At 38.3% G+C, this 21128-nt stretch overlaps 1 protein-coding gene across 1 annotated transcript in view; it reads right to left on the bottom strand.

Annotated features, from left to right (window-relative positions):
* SPATA31H1 (SPATA31 subfamily H member 1) overlaps nucleotides 1-21128 on the bottom strand; it is a 63966-nt gene that overhangs the window by 18012 nt on the left and 24826 nt on the right. The window contains 2 exon segments of the mRNA XM_064294763.1: nucleotides 172-232; nucleotides 828-900. Coding sequence (XP_064150833.1) covers nucleotides 172-232; nucleotides 828-900 — 134 coding nt within the window.

Below are 21128 nucleotides of genomic sequence, written 5' to 3'. Positions count from 1 at the left end.
GGAAATGATATTAAAGAATTGGGAAAGAAACCAACAGGAGGAAAGACTTAGAAAGGAGACAGCTATCCTTGTAAGTAAAACAGAGTCCCATGTATCTTTTAACTTTCACAGAATTTATGGGTACTAGGCTGAAGGGAGAAGGAATAGACAGTGAAGACAGAGATTACTTACTATGTCAGGTTAGCTTCAGTGTAACCCATCATGGGGTCTTCTTCCCACTGTGGATCTGGGAGTAGAGGTGAAGAATCTATTAGCATCATTAACCATGGGCATCACCTAGTCCAATAGTTAATGATGCTTATTTTGCAAATAAAGAAACAAAGGTGAAGTCATGCCCAAGATCATAAAGCCAATTATGATCAGACTTAACCCAGGTCTCAAGTTTTTTGTTTTTAAACTATACTGTACTGCCTTCAGTGTGTGGTGGATATGAGAAAGATAATCACAGTAATAGGGAGGTGGAGTTGGGAAAACAGAGGTCATGATCCATATCTTTTCCTCCAAAGAAATCTATCTGGTATCCACGGTGGGAATAAAGGGTACTGCAACTTTCCTCACCAAATTCTTGATAGTCCCCTTCTCTATTCCCCAGTCTCACTAAGTTTCTTTCCTAATACTTTGTGCTTTGCACAAAAGGACATGGGGAAAGGCACAAAAGGACATGAGGAAAGGAAACATGGAAAGAATTGTGGAGTTTACATCTCTTTGGAAGTGAAGATGCTAGAAAGAATAGGCATACCTTTATTTATATCCTCTTTTTCAACCTCCCTCCACCTGCTATTTAAAGATAGAGTCTTAAAGGAGATCTGCAGTTGATTCTTGGGGAACTAAAGAGTAAATGATAGGTTCTTTCTAACCTGTGAATTTCTGAATCTTTTTCAGTTTATGCTGCTTTGAAGTCTAGAGAGACAAAAATAAAAATAAAATAAAATCAGGTTATGTTCTAGGTTAGAAGCCGTATTGATAGCACATCTCATCTTATAGGCGCAGGTACTGATACAGTTGGCATCTATAATATAGCAACAATTACCACCTGTGGGGTAAAGAATTTAACTTTACCCAAACCATTTGGTCTTTGTCCTTGGTTCCTGAAACGTAACCTCTTAAACCTTGGAATTTCCCCAGTAATCATAATTGTCTTTGTTGAGAGCTCCAGACCACATTAGCCATTTGATGAAGGCTCCAGACCATAGCCTAACAGATTATGCTAATGAGGTAACTCTTGGGTAGGACCTGGCCAGGCCAGAGAGACCCACTGTGTGATATCAACCAACTTCAAGGAAGAGCGCTTAAGTTTGAATTATGTGACGAGACCCCTGATAAAAGCTCTGGACATTGAAACTCCATGGGCTTCCTGCCTGGTGAAAGACATCAATGCACATGGGAAGATAGCGTTCCCCTTTTTGAGACATGAAAGCTCCACATTGGGAACCTTCCCAGACCTTGCCCTATGAGTCTCTTCATTTGTATCCTTTTGCTATAATTAAACTGTAATAGTAAGTATAGTACTTGCCTGAGTTCTGTGAGTCATTCTAGCAAATTGTGGAACCAGGGGAGTAGTAGGAGCTAGAGATCAGAAGTGAGAAAGAACCCTGGAGACGCTGAGCTGATGGCTAGCATCCTGAGGGGTAGTGGCAAAAACCCCAAATTTGTAGCCAGCAGGTCAGAAGTGAGTGTGTCGTGGGGCCCAGAAGCTTGCAGTTGGCATCTGAGGTCTTGGGCAGATTTGGCAGTTTGAAGGATGTGTCCTTTAACTTGTCAGGTCTGACCGAGTTCCGGGTGGTTAGGGTTGGAGGAAGAAGTGCTGTATGTGCAGCTGGTGTCAGAACAGACGTAGAACAAAGGGAAACAGAACTAATAATAGATTTAATTGATAATAAATTGATTTGATTGGTTCTTATACCACCTCACTCATTTATTCATTTATTGAGTATTGAGTACTAGGTCCTGTGTGGAGTTCTGGGACTAGAAAAATAAGTATGATCCCTGCACTCTAAGAATTTGTACTAGTAGGGAAGACAGATGAGATGTCTAGACTGCTAAGTTATAATACAATGTGGCAAATGCTGTAACAGAAAAATAAGTGTTAGGGAATACAGAGGACAGAATGATTGCCTCAGAGAGAAGGGAATAATTACTCAAGAAGTTGACAATTGTATTGGAGTTTGAAGAATCAGCGGAAGATATTTAGGTGAGAAAAAAGCATTGCCGGCAAGTGGAAGCAATACTGAGATCAGCATACCATGATCAAAACCAAACCAAACCCCACTGCCGTCGAGTCAATTCCAACTCATAGTGACTCTATAGGACAGGGTAGAACTGCCCCGTAGAGTTTCCAAGGAGTGCCTGGCGGATTCAAATTGCTGACCTCTTGGTTAAGAGCTGCAGCACTTAACTAACCACTACGCCACCAGGGTTTCCATATCATGATCATCAGGTGCATCTTTGCTAAGTAGCATGAGATACGGGTGAAATGGTAGGTGGAACCAGATTACATTAAACTGTGGAGTTTTAATATTAGCCTATAGGTCAGAATTTCCTAATTAGTAGGAAACCCCTGCGTAAGGTCATTACACGGCAACTAACAACCAAAACCAAACCCTTACTGCTCTGACAGGGATCACAATACAGGGTCCCAGACAGAGCTGAAGTGAAGAAAAATGTAGAACAAAATTCAAACTCACAAAAAAAACACCAGGCTTGCTGGTCTGACAGAGACTGGAAAAACCCTGAGAGTGTGGCCCTCAGACACCCTTTTAACTTAGTACTGAAGTCACTCCTGAGGTTCACCCTTCAGCCAAAGATTAGACAGGCCTACAAAACAAACAATAACACACATAGTTCAACCATGTATATGAGACTAAATGGGCACACCAGCCCAGGGGCAAGGGCGAGAAGGCAAGAGGGAATAGGAAAAGCTAGACAAATGGAAATGGGGAACCCAAGGTCGAGAAGGGGAGAATGTTGACATGTCACAGCGTTGGCAACCGATGTCACAAAACAATATGTGTATTGTTTAACAAAAAACTAATATGCTTTGTAAACTTTCACCTAAAGCACAATAAAAAATTAAAAAAAAACAAAACCCTGTTGCCATTGAGTTGATTTCTACTCATGGTGACCCTATAGGACAGAGTAGAACAGCCCCATTGGGTTTCCAGGAAGTGGCTGGTGGATTCAAACAGCCAACCTTTTTAGTTAGCAGCCCAGCTCTTAACAGCTGCTCCACCAGGGCTCCCAACTAACAACAGCAGAACTGAACTCCTTGGATTTTTAAAAAGGTGTTCTAGGTCATTTGAAAGGCAATAATGACGTTTGTTGCAATTTCAAATAAAACGAATATTCCCTTTAAATCAGGGCATTTGTTTCTGAGAGTGTGTCAAATGTATCAGAAGAGCCTACACAACAATTAGTGGGGACTTCATTAATAAAAAAAAAAAAATTTTTTTTTAGAGTTTTTCATGAATATGCTCATGACTCAGTCAGTCAGTTTATTATTCAATTGAATACCCCTCTCTGCAGTGGTAGTTTTGACCCTTAGAGAGTTTAAAATATATTTTATGCTTCTTCATGTATTATTTAATTTATATCCAAAATATACCATTGGTTAAAAATAGGAAACAAAAGGAAAACTGATGTTGAAGTACAGGTTAATAAACTTACAAATGATCTTTTTATAAATTTATCTCAAAATGATCTACACATAATATCACAGAGTGAAATAATCTGAAAACACTCCCACTACAAAACACCTGGAAATGCTTAATAAATACAACATACATCCTTTTAATTGTAGAGTTTAGCTCCCCACAAGAGAGTAAAGGATATCCACAGGGCCAAAAATAAAGAGAAAACTGAAAAACAAAAGTGGAAAGCCAGCTGACACTTCATTGCCCTAGGGCATTTGCGGTTTCAGTCACTAAAGGACTTGGGTTAACAGCAAAGCAGGAATAAGGAACAAGGTCTACAGTGGGTATTTGGAATTAAACCCATTGCTCCGGAGTAGATTTCAACTCACGGCAACCTTATACGACAGAATAGAGCTGTCCCATAGGGTTTCCAAGGAGCAGGTGATAGATTTAAACTACCAACCTTTCAGTTAGCACTTAACCACTGGGCCACCAGGGCTCGACTGTACCACCAGGGCTCCTTTATTTGGAATTAACACCGCAGAAAAAGCCAGGATCCTCAAAGGGCTACGCACCTAGGTAGGTAGGAAAAAAAAAATCTGCCCACCAGACAAGGAAAACTTGAGTTCTGGGTGGGAAAAAGTTATCTCAGAATTTTAACCATGTGTCTATCCTCATATTGGTTTGGAGTTCTAGTTTATACTCACTGTGTAGCTAGGAAACCTCGAAATGAAAGTACAAGCGGTCCTGAGCTGATAATGCCCTGAGAGGAATAGGTCAAAGTAAATGTAAATTTCACTGGAAATTAAAAAGAAGTAGGAGAAGAAGGAGGAAAAAAAAATTTTTTTAGAAGCTATACATTAATTCAGAAACTCTGGTGGTGTACTAGTTAAGAGCTACATCTGCTAACCAAAAGGTTGACAGTTCACATCCAGCAGGTGCTCCTTGGAAACTCTTATGGGGCAGTTCTACTCTGTCCTGTAGGGTCGCTATGAGTCGGAATCGACTTGACAGCGACAGGTTTTTTAACGGGTATACGTTAATGTGAAAAACCTGATGAAATGGTTAAATTCCTAGAAAAGAATAGCAAAATTGGGCAAAAAATAAATAGGTAATTTGAGTAGATGAGTAAGTATGGAAGCAAATGAAATGATAACCAGAGATGTTCTCCAACAGCCTTAATAAGAGAATTCATGAAGGCTGCAGAATAGAACAACTTACAAATACCAATAACATAATCCCACTGCAGCAAAAAACTAGAAAAAGATGGTAAAGATATAATTAATAATAGCAATAAATGTGATAAATTGTTGAGGTATTAACCAGAAATACAGAAGACCGTAAAGTAGAAAATTATAGAACTCATGGATATAAAACATGATATGACTAAATGGAGAGACATTCCAGGCTCTTGGTTGGTATTATTTAAAATTATAAAGATGTAAGTACTTCCCAAATTAAATTATATTTTAATGCATTTCCAGTCAAAATTTCAGTTGGGACGTTTGAAGAGCTTGTTAAAACTCTCTAAAATTTATATGGAGAACTAAAACTCCACCTACAGCTAAATCAACATTAAAAAGAATGGCAAAGAAGATACTTACTGTACTCAACATTAAGACATACAACAAAGTAATGATGATAAAAACAGGAACAAATAGACCAATGGAACAAAATAGAAAACTCAGAGACAGACTCACATATATATGGCAGCTTAATATGATAAAGGGAGTTTCATAAGTCAATAGGAAAAAGATTCTTTAGGAAATGGTTATGGGGAAACTGGCTTACAATAATGAGGAAAATAAAATTGGATCACTTCTTAATAGCACATATAGAAAACCCACTGCCATCAAGTCGATTCCAACTCATAGCAACCCTATAGGACAGAGTTGAACTGCCCCATAGAGTTTCCAAGAAGCACCTGGTGGATTCAAACTGCCGACCTTTTGGTTAACAGCCATAGCATTTAACCACTGTGCCACCAGGATTTCCACCCAGCACATATAGAGGTAGACTCCAAATGATTTAAAAACTAAAATGTGAAAGGTAAGGCTGAAAAACAGAAAGGAAGGAAGGAAGGAAGGGAGGGAGGGAGGGAGGGAGGGAGGGAGGGAGGGAGGGAGGGAGGGAGGAAGGGAGGAAGGAGGAAAGAAAGAAAAAAAGTAGGAGGGGATCTTTGTGACCTAGGACAGAGAAGAACTTCTTAAAGAAAACTGCAAAAACACAAACCATAAGACCAAGAAAAAAAAAAATCCAATACAAGACCTTCCCTACTTTCAACTGGAACCTCAGAATGACAAATCTGCCACTCGTCTCTATCCCCAGGGAACTACAGAGTAAGTTGCCTCAACACTATCTAAAGTTCAGGGAGCTGGAGAGAAATCCAAGGGAGGTTGTAACCACAGGCTAATTTTTGTGTAATTTTCAGTTCAATTTCATATTATCTGGGTGGTCCTAAAAAACCCTCAAGTCAGGAATTTAAAAACGATCCTGAGTTGATGGCACCACATTGCTATTGTATACCACTGAGTCAATTCCAACTCATAGCAACCTTATATGAAAGAGTAGAACTGCCCAATAGGGTTTCCCAGGCTATTATCTTTACGGAAGCAGGTTGCCAGGCCTTTTTCCCATGGAGCAGCTGGTGGTTTGAAACCACCAGCCTTTCAGTTAGGAGCCAAGTATAACCAGGGCTCCTTGGCACCAGAGTCAAAAGCAAATGAAATACTCTCTGAGGAAGATCATCCTAGCTTTCAAAAACTCCCCACAAATATTGCATTCCATCAAATCTAAGAAAGAAAAAAAAAAAACTACCAATTAAATTATGAAACATCATCACTTGTAAAACATATCCCAATTTCACAAGTGTTAAATATTAATGTGAAATATTAAATACTCTAAAATAAGCACATCTGCAGAAACAACAGAAAGCAGAAACAAATCTGAAAAGACATCAGGTATTGGAATTATCAGATCCAGATTAGGAAACGGCTATGCATATGTATTTAAAGAAATAAGATACAAGCTTAAATATATTTATAAGTAACAGAAAACCATAAAATATGATCTAGCAGATTTAAAAAAGAACCAAATAATACTTCTAGAAATCGAGAATACGGTATCGAAATTAAAACCTCGATGGATGGATTTAACAGTGTTGGCAAAATGATTCTGAATGGAGAATTGGATAAGTATGCATTTTGAAATTCCTTGTGTAACGACTAAAAGAATAGAAACAGAATATACAACGTCCAAGTTTCTAGAATGGAAACAAGATTTCTGTTTATAGTAATGCTTTGCTTCAGAAGAACTGCCCAACTGAGAAGAACTAGAAAAGTTGGATGAAAAATTAAAAAATAATAATAATAACAAATCTATTTGAAGTCATTGGAGAGCTATCAAGTTATCAAAAGCTAGAAGAGCCAAGATCCCAGAGAGATGGGAAATGTGGAATGTAGAATGGTGAGCCTACATTTTTCTCTCAAGGCATTTACCAGTTCTCAAGCAGTAGCTGACTAAGGCTGACTTGAGGATAAGAAGCTAAGTAGAACTTCCAATAGTTTTATGGAGATAGATGGACAAACACAAGAGTTTTTAGGGACCACAGAGGAGGGACTCTAATAAATACCCCCAGGCTTTCAGCTGGGATCCTCAAACGACTATATCTAGGAGAAGGGGTAAGCCTGAAATAGACCAGACTCAAAAATTGAAGCTTAACATTCAAATGTCCACCAAACACATGAAAAGATGCTCAATGTCATTAACCATTAGAGGGAGGCAAATCAAAACCACAATGAGATACCATTTCACTCCCACTAGGATAGCTAAAATTAAAAAAAAAAAAAAAAAAGAGGATGCGGGGATATGGGAACACATATCCATTGCTGGTGGGAATCCAAAATGGTACGGCCATTGTGGAAAACGGTGTGGCGGTTCCCCGAAAACTAAAAGCAGAACTACCATATGACCCAGCAATTCCACTTTGGGCATATAGGTATACGCCCAAAAGACTTGAAAGCAGAAACTCAAACAGAGACTTGTAAACCAATGTTCATTGCCTACAGATAGCCAAAAGGTGGAAACAACCTAAATGCCTATCAACAGATGAATGGTTCAACAAAATGTGGTACATACATATAATGGAATACTACTCAGCCAGTAGGGTAAACTAAGTCTTGATACATGCTACAATGCGGATGGAGCTAAAAAGACATTATGCTGAGTGCAATAAATCAACCACGAAGGACAAATATTGTATGACCTCACTCATAAAAAGACAAGAAAAGGCAAATGTATAGAGACCCAAAGTTTATTAGTGGTTGCTAGGGGCAAGAGAGTGGGGCAAAGGTGGATTATTTTTTATGAAGTACTGCGTTTTGGTTTACAGTGATGGATTAATGGTAGGGTTGAACAGTCAATTCTGTAAGTGCTACCAATAAGCTGTACACCTGTAAAAAGCTGAATTGGCAAAAGTGTGACGAACATATTTACAACAATGATTAAAATTAAAAAGATTAGCTATAAGGCTTCTTAAGTACTACCAAACACCTCATGGAATTTGGTTCCTGGGTTTGAAGGTTTAGGGTCATGGTTTCATGCGACATCCCAGTAAATTGGCCTAATAAAGTGCTTAGTGCTTCTTTTCTACCTCCTTGTATGTTGTGTAATATCTGGGGTCTTAAAAACTTGCAACCAATGTTACAAAACAATTTGTGTATAAATTTTTGAATGAGAAATAATTTGCTCTCTAAATTTTCACCTAAAGTACACATGCACACACACAAAGATTATCTCCAGAGAGGAGAGTTATTTTTGCTTCTGGCCGTGTTTCAGGGTGGGGTGAGGCACAACAATTGGTCTCTATCTGCCTGGACCAACAGAGGAAGAAGGAGAATCAGGAATAAGAGCAGACAATGAAATGTGTGGCTAATTGCTTCCAGGAACAATGGCCTCTTTTGCCATGAGACCAGAACTGGATGGTACCTGGCTGCCATTGCTGAACATTTTGATAAAAGATTCTATGGGAGAATCCTGATCAAAAGGGAGAAAATGCACAACAGAATTTCAAATTTTCATGGAATCTAGTTTTTCTGAAAACGTGGATGCTGGATGAACCCCCAAAACTATTGCCCTGAGGTAATGGTTAAACTTTAAACCAAAAATATCCCCTGAAGTCTTCTTAAAACCAAATAACGGCTTAGTTTAACTAGTAAAAATGTCTGCCTTGAGCATTATGCTTAAAAAAGGGCAATATATATGGTATCAAATTAACAACAGCAACTCAAAATGTTAGATAGGGGACAGTGAGTTTTTGCTAATGGGGGGGGAAAAAAGACTCAGAAATGGAGGGTGAGAATGGTTGCACAACTCAAAGAATGTAATCAATGTCACTGAATTGTATGTGTAGAAACTGTTGAATGGGTGTATGTTGTTCTTCGACAACAACAAAATTAATAAAATTTTAAAAAAGAAAGAAAGGAGTAAATGCAAAAAAAAAAAAAATGAAACTCAGCTCTGATGAGTTCAACCCCTGATTGAATTGAGATAATATCACCACACTCTAAAACATGGCCAGAAGCAAAAATAACTTTTCTCTCTGGAGATAATCTTTGTGTGTGTGTGTGTGTGTGTGTGTGTGTGTGTGCGTTCTTTAGGTGAAAGTTTACAAATTATTTCTCATTCAAAAATTTATACACAATTTGTTTTGTAGCATTGGTTGCAATACCCACAATATGACAGCATTCCTCTTTTCCACTCCAGATTCCCCATTTCCATTTGTCCAGTTTTCCTGTTCCTTCCTGCCTTCTCGTCTTTGCTTTTGGACAGGTGTTGCCCATTTGGTCTTGAATCCTTGATTGATCTAAGAAACACATTCCTCACATATGTTTCTGTTTGTCTTATAAGCCTGTCTAATCTTTGGCTGAAAGGTGAACTTTGGGAGTGGCTTAAATTCTGAGTTGGAAGGGTGTCCAGTGGCCATAGTCTCAGGGGTTTCTCTGGTCTCTGTCAGACCAGTAATGGAGATAATGTTTTTCCTCTCTGGGGTAAGTAACTACATTCAGAGCTTTGAACTATCTCTTCAAGTTTTCATATAAAATGTCCAGCATTTAATAAAAAATTGCCGTGTATGCCAGAAGGTAAGACTAAATGAGTAAAAACCAAGAAACAAAAATAAACCGAAAAAACCAAACCAAACCTGTTGCCATCGAGTCAATTTTGACTCATGGTGACCCTGTAGGACAGAGTAGGGTCCCATAGTGTTTCCAAGGAGAAGCTGGTGGATTCAAGGCATTAACCTTTGGTTAGAACAGACTCGCAAACAATCTACATATTGGAGTTATTAGACATGGATTTTAAAATATGTATAATTTATATGCTCAAGAAATTAGATGACAAAATTGAGAATTTTATCCAAAAACTAGAAGCTGTCAAAAAAAAAAAAAAATCCAATGGAAGTTTTAGAACAGAAAAATTAAAGAACTCAAAAATAGGTTTAACAGCAGATTAAAGAACTCAAAAATAGGTTTAATTAGCAGAAGAGAGGACGGAAAATGGGAAGAGAGGTCTGAAGAAAATATCCATACTGAAACAGGAAGAGAAAAAATATATGTATATGAGAACCAAGAGACATATGAGACACAGTAATAGAAATCCAAAAGGAAAGGAGAAAGAAACAATATTTGAAAAGTTAATAACTAGGAACTTTTCCAAAGTGAGAAAGCCTTAGGTCCAAGCCTAAGATTTAAGAAGTGTTATGAAGCAGCATAAAGGCAAAGACAAGCTAAACCTAAGTACATTATAGAGTGCTGAATACCAAAGACAACCTTTAAAACAGCCAAAGATAAAAGACATTATATTCAAAGAACTAGAAATAAAATGAACAGGTGATATCTCATCACCAGTAATGGAAGCGAAAACAACAGAATGACATCTCTAATGTGCTAAAAAAAAAAAAAAAAAGAAAGATAGCTACTTTCCTAGACTTCTATACCCAATGAAAATAACTTTCAATTAATTCCCTTGATTGAAAGGAAAATAAGTTTTCAGTCAAACAAATACTGAATCTAAATACTGAAACTATTTCTCATTAGTATAGAGTACACTACGGGTAATACTGAAAGGAGCTCTTCAGGAAGAATGAAACTGATCCCAACTGTAAGCATGGAGGCACAGAAAAAAATGAAGAACAATAAAATGGAAAGATGTGGGTAAATATAAATTAATATTTAGAGTATTAAGCAATAAGAATAATAATGTATTGTGAAGTTTAAAATATATGCAGAATTAAACTATATAAGAACAATAGCACAATAGGCACAAGGGGTGTAAATGGAGTTTAAGTTTGTAAGGTTCTTGAATTGTCTGGGAAGTGATAAAAGTACTAATTTTAGATACATTGAAGTGAATCAAAGCTACATCTTGTAATCTCTAGGATAAACAACAAAATAATAGCAAAAGAATGTATAGCTAACAATCTAGCAGTGGAAGAATAATAAAATAATGGAATAATAAAAAATACTTGTCAGTTTGTCGTACTATGGGGGCTTGTGTGTTGCTGTGATGCTGGAAGCTATGCCACAGGTATTCAGATACCAACAGGGTCACCCATGGAGGACAGGTTTCAGCTGAGCTTCCAGACTAAGACAGACTAGGAAGAAGGATCCGGCAGTCTACTTCTGAAAAGTATTAGCCTGTGAAAACCTTATGAATAGCAGCAAAACATTGTCTGATATAGTGCTGGAAGATGAGCTCCCCAGGTTGGAAGGCACTCAAAAGATGACTGGGGAAGAGCTGCCTCCTGAAAGTAGAGTCGACCCTAATGACGTGGATGGAATAAAGCTTTCGGGACCTTCATTTGCTGACGTGGCATGACTCAAAATAAGAAGAAACAGCTGCAAACATCCATTAATAATCAGAACCTGGAATGTACGAAGTATGAATCTACGAAAATGAGAAATTGCCAAAAATGAAATGGAATGCATAAACATCGATATCCTAGGCATTACTGAACTGAAATGAACTGGTATTGGCCATTTTGAATCAGACAATCATATAGTCTCCTATGCTGGGAATGACAACTTGAAGAGGAATGGTGTTGCATTCATCGTCAAAAAGAACATTTCAAGATCTATCCTGAAGTACAATGCTGTCAGTGATAGGATAATATACATACGCCTACAAGGAAGACCTGTTAATACCACTACTATTCAAATTTACACACCAACCACTAGGGCCAAAGATGAAGAAATAGAAGATTTTTATCAGGTGCCGCAGTCTGAAATGGATCAAACATGCAATCAAGATGCATTGATAATTACTGGTGATTTTAATGTGGAAGTTGGAAACGAAGAAGGATCAGTAGTTGGAAAATATGGCCTTGGTGATAGAAACAATGCTGGAGACCGAATGGTAGAATTTTGCAAGACCAGTGACTTCTTCATTGCAAATAGCTTCTTTCACCAACATAAACAGCGACTATACACATGGACCTCACCAGATGGAACACACAGAAATCAAATTGACTACATCTGTGGAAAGAGATGATGGAAAAGCTCAATATCATCAGTCAGAACAAGGCCAGAGGCAGACTGTGGAACAGACCATCAATTGCTCATATGCAAGTTCAAGCTGAAACTGAAGAAAATCAGAGCAAGTCCACGAGAGCCAAAATATGAGCCTGAGTACGTCCCACCTGAATTTAGAGACCATCTGAAGAATAGATTTGTGCACTGAATACTGGTGACCGAAGACCGGACAAGTTGTGGAATGACATCAAGGACATCATGCATGAAGAAAGCAAGAGGTCATTGAAAAAACAGGAAAGAAAGAAAAGACCAAGATGGATGTCGGAGGAGACTCTGAAACTTCCTCTCAAATGACGAGCAGCTTAAGCAAAAGGAAGAATTGATGAAGTAAAAGAACTGAACAGAAGATTTCAAAGGGCGGCTCAAGAAGACAAAGTTAAGTATTATAATGACATGTGCTAAGAGCTGGAAATGGAAAACCAAAAGGGAAGAACACACTCGACATTTCTCAAGCTGAAAAGAACTGAAAAAAAAACTCAAGCCTCGAGTTGCAATAGTGAAGGATTCTATGGGAAAATATTAAATGATGCAGGAAGCATCAAAAGGAGATGGAAGGAATACACAGAGTCATTATACCAAAAAGAATTAGTCGATGTTCAACCATTTTAAGAGATAGCATATGATCAGAAACCGATGGTACTGAGGAAGAAGTCCAAGCTGCTCTGAAGGCATTGGTGAAAAACAAGGGTCCAGGAATTGAGGGACTATCAATTGAGATGTTTCAACAAACAGATGCAGCGCTGGAGATGCTCACTCGTCTGTGCCAAGAAAATTGGAAGACAGCTTCCTGGCCAACTGACTGGAAGAGATCCATATTTATGTCTATTCCCAAGAAAGGTGATCCAACCGAATGTGGAAATTATAGAACGATATCATTAATATCACATGCAAGCAAAATTTTGCTGAAGATCATTCAAAAATGCCTGCAGCAGTATATCGACAGGGAACTGCCAGAAATTCAGGCTGGTTTCAGAAGAGGATGTGGAACCAGGGATATCATTGCTGATGTCAGATGGATCCTGGCTGAAAGCAGACAATACCAGAAGGATGTTTACCTGTGGTTTTTTGACTATTCAAAGGCATTCGACTGCGTGGATCATAACAAATTATGGATAACATTGCGAAGAATGGGAATTCCAGAACACTTAATAGTGCTCATGAGGAACCTTTACATAGATCAAGAGGCAGTTGTTTGGACACAACAAGGGGATGCTGATTGGTTTAAAGTCAGGAAAGGTGTGCGCCAGGGTGGTATTCTTTCACCATACCTATTCAATCTGTATGCTGAACAAATAATCCGAGAAACTGGACTATATGAAGAAGAACGGGGCATCGGGACTGGAGGAAGACTCATTAACAACCTGTGTTATGCAGATGACACAACCTTGCTTGCTGAAAGTGAAGAGGACTTGAAGCACTTACTAATGAAGATCAAAGACCACAGCCTTCAGTATGGATTACACCTCAACATAAAGAAAACAAAAATCCTCACACCTGGACCGATAAGCAACATCATGATAAGCGGAGAAAAGATTGAAGTTGTCAAGGATTTCATTTTACTTGAATCCACAATCAACAGCCACAGAAGCAGCGGTCGAGAAATCAAAAGACGCATTGCATCGGGTAAATCTGCTGCAAAGGACCTCTTTAAAGTGTTGAAGAGCAAAGATGTCACCTTGAAGACTAAGGTGCACCTGACCCAAGCCATGGTATTGTCAATCGCATCATATGCAAGTGAAAGCTGGACAATGAATAAGGAAGATCAAAGAAGAACTGATGCCTTTGAATTGTGGTGTTGGCGAAGAATATTGAATATAACAAGGACTGCTAGAAGAGCAAATAAATCTGTCTTGGAAGAAGTGCAACCAGAATGCTCCTTAGAAGCAAAGATGGCGAGACTGCATCTTATATACTTTGGACACATTGTCAGGAGGGATAAGTCTGTGGAGAAGGACATCATGCTTGGCAGAGTACAGGGTCAGCGGAAAAGAGGAAGACCCTCAACAGGGTGGATTGACACAGTGGCTGTAACAATGAGCTCAAGCATAACAACGATTGTAAGGATGGCGCAGGACAGGGCAGTGTTTCGTTCTGTTGTGCATAGGGTCGCTATGAGTTGGAACCGACTCGACAGCATCTAACGACAAAAACAACAACAACTTGAATTGTCCTAAATAACACAAGAAAGCAGAAAAATGAAAAAAAGTAGTAATCAGTAATTTTAAATTCATATATGTCAGTCATTTCATTAACTATTATTATTATTTTCAGGTGCTGTCAAGTCGGTTCCGACCCGTAGTGACCCTACGCACAACAGAACGAAACACTGCCCGATCCTACACCGCCCTCACGATCCTTGTTATGCTTGAGCCCATTGTTACGGCCATTGTCAATCCATCTCATTGGGGGTCTTCCTCTTTTTCACTGACCCTCCACTACCAAGCATAATGTCCTTCTCCAGGGACTGGTCCCTCCTGGTAACCTGTCCAAAATATGTGAGACGAAGTTTCATCATCCTCACTTCTAAGGAGCATTCTGGCTGTACTTCTTCCAAGACAGCTTTGTTCATTCTTTTGTCAGTCCATGGTATATTCAATATTCTTCACCAACATCAGAACCCAAAGGCATCAACTCTTCTTCAGTCCTCCTTATTCGTTGTCTAGCTTTCCCATGCATAAGAGGTGGCTGAAAACACCATGGCTTGGGTCAGGTGTACCTTAGTCCTCAAGGTGACATTTTTGCTTTTTAACACTTTAAAGAGGTCTTTTGCAGCAGATTTGCCCAATGTAATGAGTCGTTTGATTTCTTGACTGATGCTTCCATAGGTGTTGATTGTGGATCCAAGTAAAATGAAATCCTTGACAACTTCAGTCTTTTCTCCGTTTATCATGATGTTGCTCATTGGTCCAGTTGTGAGGATTTTTGTTTTCTTTATGTTGAGGTGTAATCCATACTGAAGGTTGTGGTCTTTGATCTTCATTAGTAAGTGCTTCAAGTCCTCTTCACTTTCAGCAAGCCAGGTTGTGTCACCTGCATAACACAGGTTGTTAATGAGCCCCCAATCCTGGTGCCCTGTTCTTCTTCATAAAATCCAGCTTCTCAGATTATTTGCTCAGCAGACAGATCGAATAAATATGGTGAAAGGATACAACCCTGATGCACAGCTTCCCTCACTTTAAACCACTCAGTATCCCCTTGTTCTGTCTGAACAGCTGCCTCTTGACCTATGTTCAGGTTCCTCATGAGCACGATTAAGTGTTCTGGAATTCCCATTCTTTGTAATGTTATCCATAATTTTGTTATGATCTGCACTGTCAAATGCCTTTGCGTAGTCAGTAAGACACAGGTAAACATCCTTCTGGTATTGTCTGCTTTCAGCCAGGATCCATCTGACATCAGCAATGATATCCCTGGTTCCACATCCTCTTCTGAATCCAGGCTGAATTTCTGGCAGTTTCCTGTCAATATACTGCTGCAGCCACTTTTGAATGACTTTCAGCAAAATTTTGCTTGTGTGTGATGTTAATGATATTGTTTGATAATTTCGGCATTTGGTTGGATCACCTTTCTTGGAAATATGCATAAATATTCATCCAGTCGGTTGGCCAGGTAACTGTCTTCCATATTTCTTGGCATAGACAAGTGAGCACTTCCAGCGCTGAATCATTTGTTGAAACAGTTCAATTGATATTCCATCAATCCCTGGAGCCTTGTTTTTCACCAATGCCTTCAGAGCAGAATGGACTTTTTCCTTCGGTACCATTGGTTCCTGATCATATGCTACCTCTTGAAATGGTTGAACACCGACCAATTCTTTTTGGTATAATGACTCTGTGTATTCCTTCCATTTTCTTTTGATGCTTCCTGCATCATTTAATATTTTTCCCATAGAATCCTTCACTATTGTAACTTGAGGCTTGAATTTTTTTCTTCAGTTCTTTCAGCTTGAGAAATGCTGACAGCGTTGTTCCCTTTTGGTTTTCTATCTCCAACTTTTTGCATGTGTCATTATAATACTTTGTCTTCTGAAGCCACCCTTGGAATCTTCTGTTCAGTTCTTTTACTTCATCATTTCTTCCTTTTGCTTTAGCTGCTCGATGTTCAACAGCAAGTTTCAGAGTCTCTTCTGACAACCATTTTGGTCTTTTCTTTCTTTCCTGTATTTTTAACGACGTCTTTCTTTCTTCGTGTATGATGTCCTTGATGTTATTCCACAGCTCATTAGTGTGCAATGAGTCAAATCTATTCCTGAGATGGTCTCTAAATTCAGGTAGGATATATGCAAGGTCGTACTTTGGCTCTCGTGGACTTTTTCTAATTTTCTTCAGTTTTGACTTGAACATGCATACGAGCAATTGAAGGTCTGTTCCACAGATGGCCCCTGGCCTTGTTTTGACTGATGATGTTGAGTTTTTTCATCATCTTTCCACAGATGTAGTCGATTTGATTCCTGTGTATTCCATCTGGTGAGGTCCATGTGTATAGTCACTGTTTATGTTGGTGAAAAAAGGGATTTGCAATGAAGAAGTTGTGTCTGTCAGTTTGTCATACTGTGGGGGCTTGCATGTTGCTCTGATGCTGGAAGCTGTGACACCGGTATTCAGACACCAACAGGGTCGGCTATGGTGGACAGGTTTCAGCTGAGCTTCCAGACTAAGACAGACTAGGAAGGAGGACCCAGCAGTCTACTTCTGAAAAGCATTAGCCAGTGAAAGCCTTATGAATAGCAGCAGAATAGAATTAAGTGTCCTGAAATAACTCCTCACATTTATGAGCAATTTATTTTCAACATCAGTGCTAAGACAATTCAAAATGTGCTAAGATAATTTGTTGAATAGTCTCTTCAACAAATGGTGCTCAGACAAAAGAACACATGCAAAAGAACGAATTTGGACCTGTATCTCACACCGTATAAAAAAATTAACTCAAAATAGTTCAAAGGACTAAATGTAAAAGCTAAAATTTTCATGAGGTAAATTCTCATGATGTTAGAATTGGCAACGGTTTCTTAGATATGACACCAAAGCACAAGCAACAAAATAAAAAATAATGTAAATTGGACTTGATTAAAACTGAAAACTTTTGTGCATCAAAGGACACTATCAAGAGAGGGAAAAGACAACTCACAGAATAGGAGAAAATATTTCCAAATGATATACCTGGCAAGGGTTTAGAATCTAAAATATGTAAAGAACTAAAACTCAACAACAAAAAGACAAATAACACAGTTAAAAAATGGGCAAAGGACTTGAATAGATGTTTCCCCAAAAAAAGATATACAAGAGGCAAAATAGGACATGAAAAGACGCAAAACATCATTAGTCATTATAGAAATGCAAATCAAAACCACAATGAGATACCACTTCACACCTACCAGAATGGCTACAATTTAAAAAAAAGAAAACTCCAAATGTCTTAGTTATGCAGTGCTGCTACAACAGAACATCACAAGTGAATGGCTTTGACAAATAGAAGTTTATTTTGTCACAGTAAAGTAGGATAAAAGTCCAAATTCAGGGTGTCAGGTCCAGGAGAAGGCTTTCTCTCTCTGTCGGCCTTCTCATCAATCTTCTCCCAGACTAGGAGCTTCTCTATGCAGGGACCCCAGATTCAAAGGATGCACTCTGCTCCTGGCACTGCTTTCTTGGTGGTATGTTTGATTCTCTGCTTGCTTCTCTCTTTTATAACTCAAGAGCTTGCCTCAAGACACAATCCTATCTTGTAGGTTGAGTCCTGCATTTCAGTAACATAACTGCCTCCCATCCTCCCTCATTAATATCATAGAGGCAGGATTTACAACACAGAGGAAAATCACACAATACTGGGAATCATGGCCCAGCCCAATGTGATACACACAATTGGGGGGGGGGGGCGAGACATAATTCAATCCATGACACCAAGTGTTGATGAGGATGTGGAGAAATTAGAACCCTCATACGTTGCTAGTGGGAATGTAAAATGGTACAGGGCTGCAGAAAACAGTTTGGTAGTTACTCAAAAAGTTAAACACAGAATTACTACATGACCCAGCAATTCTACTCCTAGGTATATACTCAAAAGAATTGAAAGCAGAGACTCAAACAGACATATATACACTAATGTTCATTGAGGCATTATTCACAATAGCCAAAACATAGAAACAACCCAGTGACCATCAACAGATGAATGGATAACAAATGTGGTATACACACACATGGGAATATTATTCAGTCATGAAGAAAAATGAAGTTCTGATACATGCTATGACACGGATGAATCTTGAAAACATTATGCTAACTGAAATGTCAGACACAAAAGGACAAATATTGTATGATTCCATTTTGGTGAAATATCTAGAATAGGCAATTTTTTTTATTGTGCTTTAGGTGAAAGTTTACAGCTCAAGTTTATTTCTCATACAAAAATTTTTACATACATTGTTTAGTGACATTAGTTGCAATTCCCACAATGTGACAGCACACTCCTCCTTTCCACCCCGGCTTCCCTGCATCCATTCAACCAGTTTCTGTCCCTTCCTGCCTTCTCATCCTGCCTCCGGGTAGGATCCACCCATTTGGTCTGATTGAACTAGGAAGCACACTCCTCACAAGTATTATTTTTTGTTTTATAGTCCTGTCTAAACTTTGTCTGAAGAGTGGTCTTCAGGAATGGTTTTAGTTCTGGGTTAACAGAGCATCCAGGGGCCATAGTTTCAGGAGTTTCTCCAGTCTCTATCAGACCATTAAGTCTGGTCTTTCTACATAAATTTGAGTTCTGCTCCACACTTTTCTCCAGCTCTGTCTGGGACTCTCTGGTGGTCATTGGTGGTAGTTGGGCACCACCTAGTTTTTCTGGTCTCAGGCTGGTGGAGTCTGGTTTATGTGGACCTTTTGTCTCTTGGGCTAATATTTTCCTTGTGTCTTTGGTGTTCTTCATTCTCCTTTGCTCCAAGTGGGTTGGGACCAATTGATGCATCTTAGATGGCTACTTTCAAGCTTTTAAACTGTCAGATGCCACTCACCAAAGTGGAATGCAGAACATTTTCTTAATAAACTCTGCTATGCCAATAGAGTAGGCAAATTTATAGAGACCAAAATTTATCAATGGTTACCAGGGACTGGAAAGAGAGGAGAATGGGGAGTTAAAAACAATTAGCAAGGACTCCAGGTAGAAGGTCAATATAGAAAATCTATGTCATTTCAAAAATGACACTTAAAAACCATACAAAACAAGATATTACCTGCCTCCTGATGATTATCATCACTTATGAAATAATTCCTTCCCCATTAAAAAAAGACTACATTTGAATGTCTTTAGATCAAACTTTAAAGTTTACAGGAAACAGATAAGACAATGAAACATGTTAAATGAAATATAGGGATTTAATCAACAAAATCCTAACTTAGAAACTCTAGAGGACAAATGAAGCGTTTCTTCAATGAATAAATAAAAATAAAAATGGATGTAGTCAACCTACAGATTAGAAGAGTCTTAAGAGACATTTCTACCAATCCTGATATGTGTACCTTATTTTGACCCTGAGTCAAACAGGCTGCAAATAATAATCTAAAATTTGAATACTAATGGGCAATTATAATATTAAGAAATTGTTAAATTTTTAGGTGTAATAATGGTTTTTGATTAAATATTTTCTTCTTAAGGTCATTATTTTTAGAAATAGTACTAAAATATTCATGAATGAAATTATATTCTGTCTGGAATTTCTTCAAAATAATGTAGAAAGAGAGCTGAAGCTGGGTGATGGGTACATGGTGATTCATTATCTGCTTCTATGAGCTTTTGTTTGAAATTTTCCCTAATAAAAATGTAACAAATTCATTTGCTATAGCTTCATAAAATCTCTGTATTAAAATTAAATATTATTAAGAGAAATTAAGAAGATTGAAATAAATGGAGAGAGAGACACATTCAAGAAGACTCATTATTTTTAGGATGTCAATTATTCCCAGTTCAATGCAATTCCAATCACAGCTTTGCATATTTATTTTGTATGTGTGTCTGTGGAAATTGACAAGATGATTAAAAATTTTATATGGAAATGCAAATGACCTATAAAGGCTAAGACAATTTTGAAGAAGATCAAAATTACACTACACCAAATTTCAAGACTTACTACAAATCTGCATTCATTAAGACAGTGAGGTGTTGGTGCAAGGAGACAAATATACCAATGTAACAAAATAGAGAGTTCTGAAATAGATCAGTGCGTATATATTTACCTGATTTATGACCAAGACACCAATGCAATTCAAAGAAAAAGATGGTCTTTTCAAAAAATTGTGATGGAAAGGACTAGGATTAGGTTGGAGCAAGTAGGGTAGGATCATGCAAGTGCAGGTGACATCCTGTCATTATTTAAAATTTTGATATTTTGTTCATCATGAGTTCTTTGCATTAATTTTTTTTTAAATATTACACTCAGTATTGTTTATCTTGATAATCATTTTTTCATATACCTTTAAATTTTGTGCCCGAGGTGAGTGCCTGACTCATCTCATCCTATTGTTAGCTGCCAATAAGTCAGTCCCTGACTCATGTGGCCCCATGACCAATGGGATTGGACTGTTATAACATATGGGGTTTTCATTGGTTGATATTTTGGAAGTAGATTGCCATGACTTTCTCTCAAGTCTGTTTTAGCTTGGAAGCCCTGATGAAAATTGTTCAGCCTCATAGCAACACACAGGCCTGCACTGACTGGTGGTGGCTGCAGTTGAGTTGCATTGGCCAGGAATTGAACCTGGGTCTCTGGCATGGAGGGTGAGAATTCTACTACTGACCTACCACTTCCCTCCATCTCATCCTAGTACCCACCATACTGGAAGGCTGGATATCTATATGGAATAAAAAGAACTGACCCCTGCCTCACACCATATACAAAAAGTAATTTTAGATGGATCATAGAGAGAAA

Source organism: Loxodonta africana, chromosome 12 (assembly GCF_030014295.1).
Source record: "Loxodonta africana isolate mLoxAfr1 chromosome 12, mLoxAfr1.hap2, whole genome shotgun sequence".
In the NCBI taxonomy this organism is placed as follows: domain Eukaryota; kingdom Metazoa; phylum Chordata; class Mammalia; order Proboscidea; family Elephantidae; genus Loxodonta; species Loxodonta africana.
Note: the sequence above shows the minus strand (reverse complement) of the source record. Positions and strands in the feature narration are given on the sequence as shown.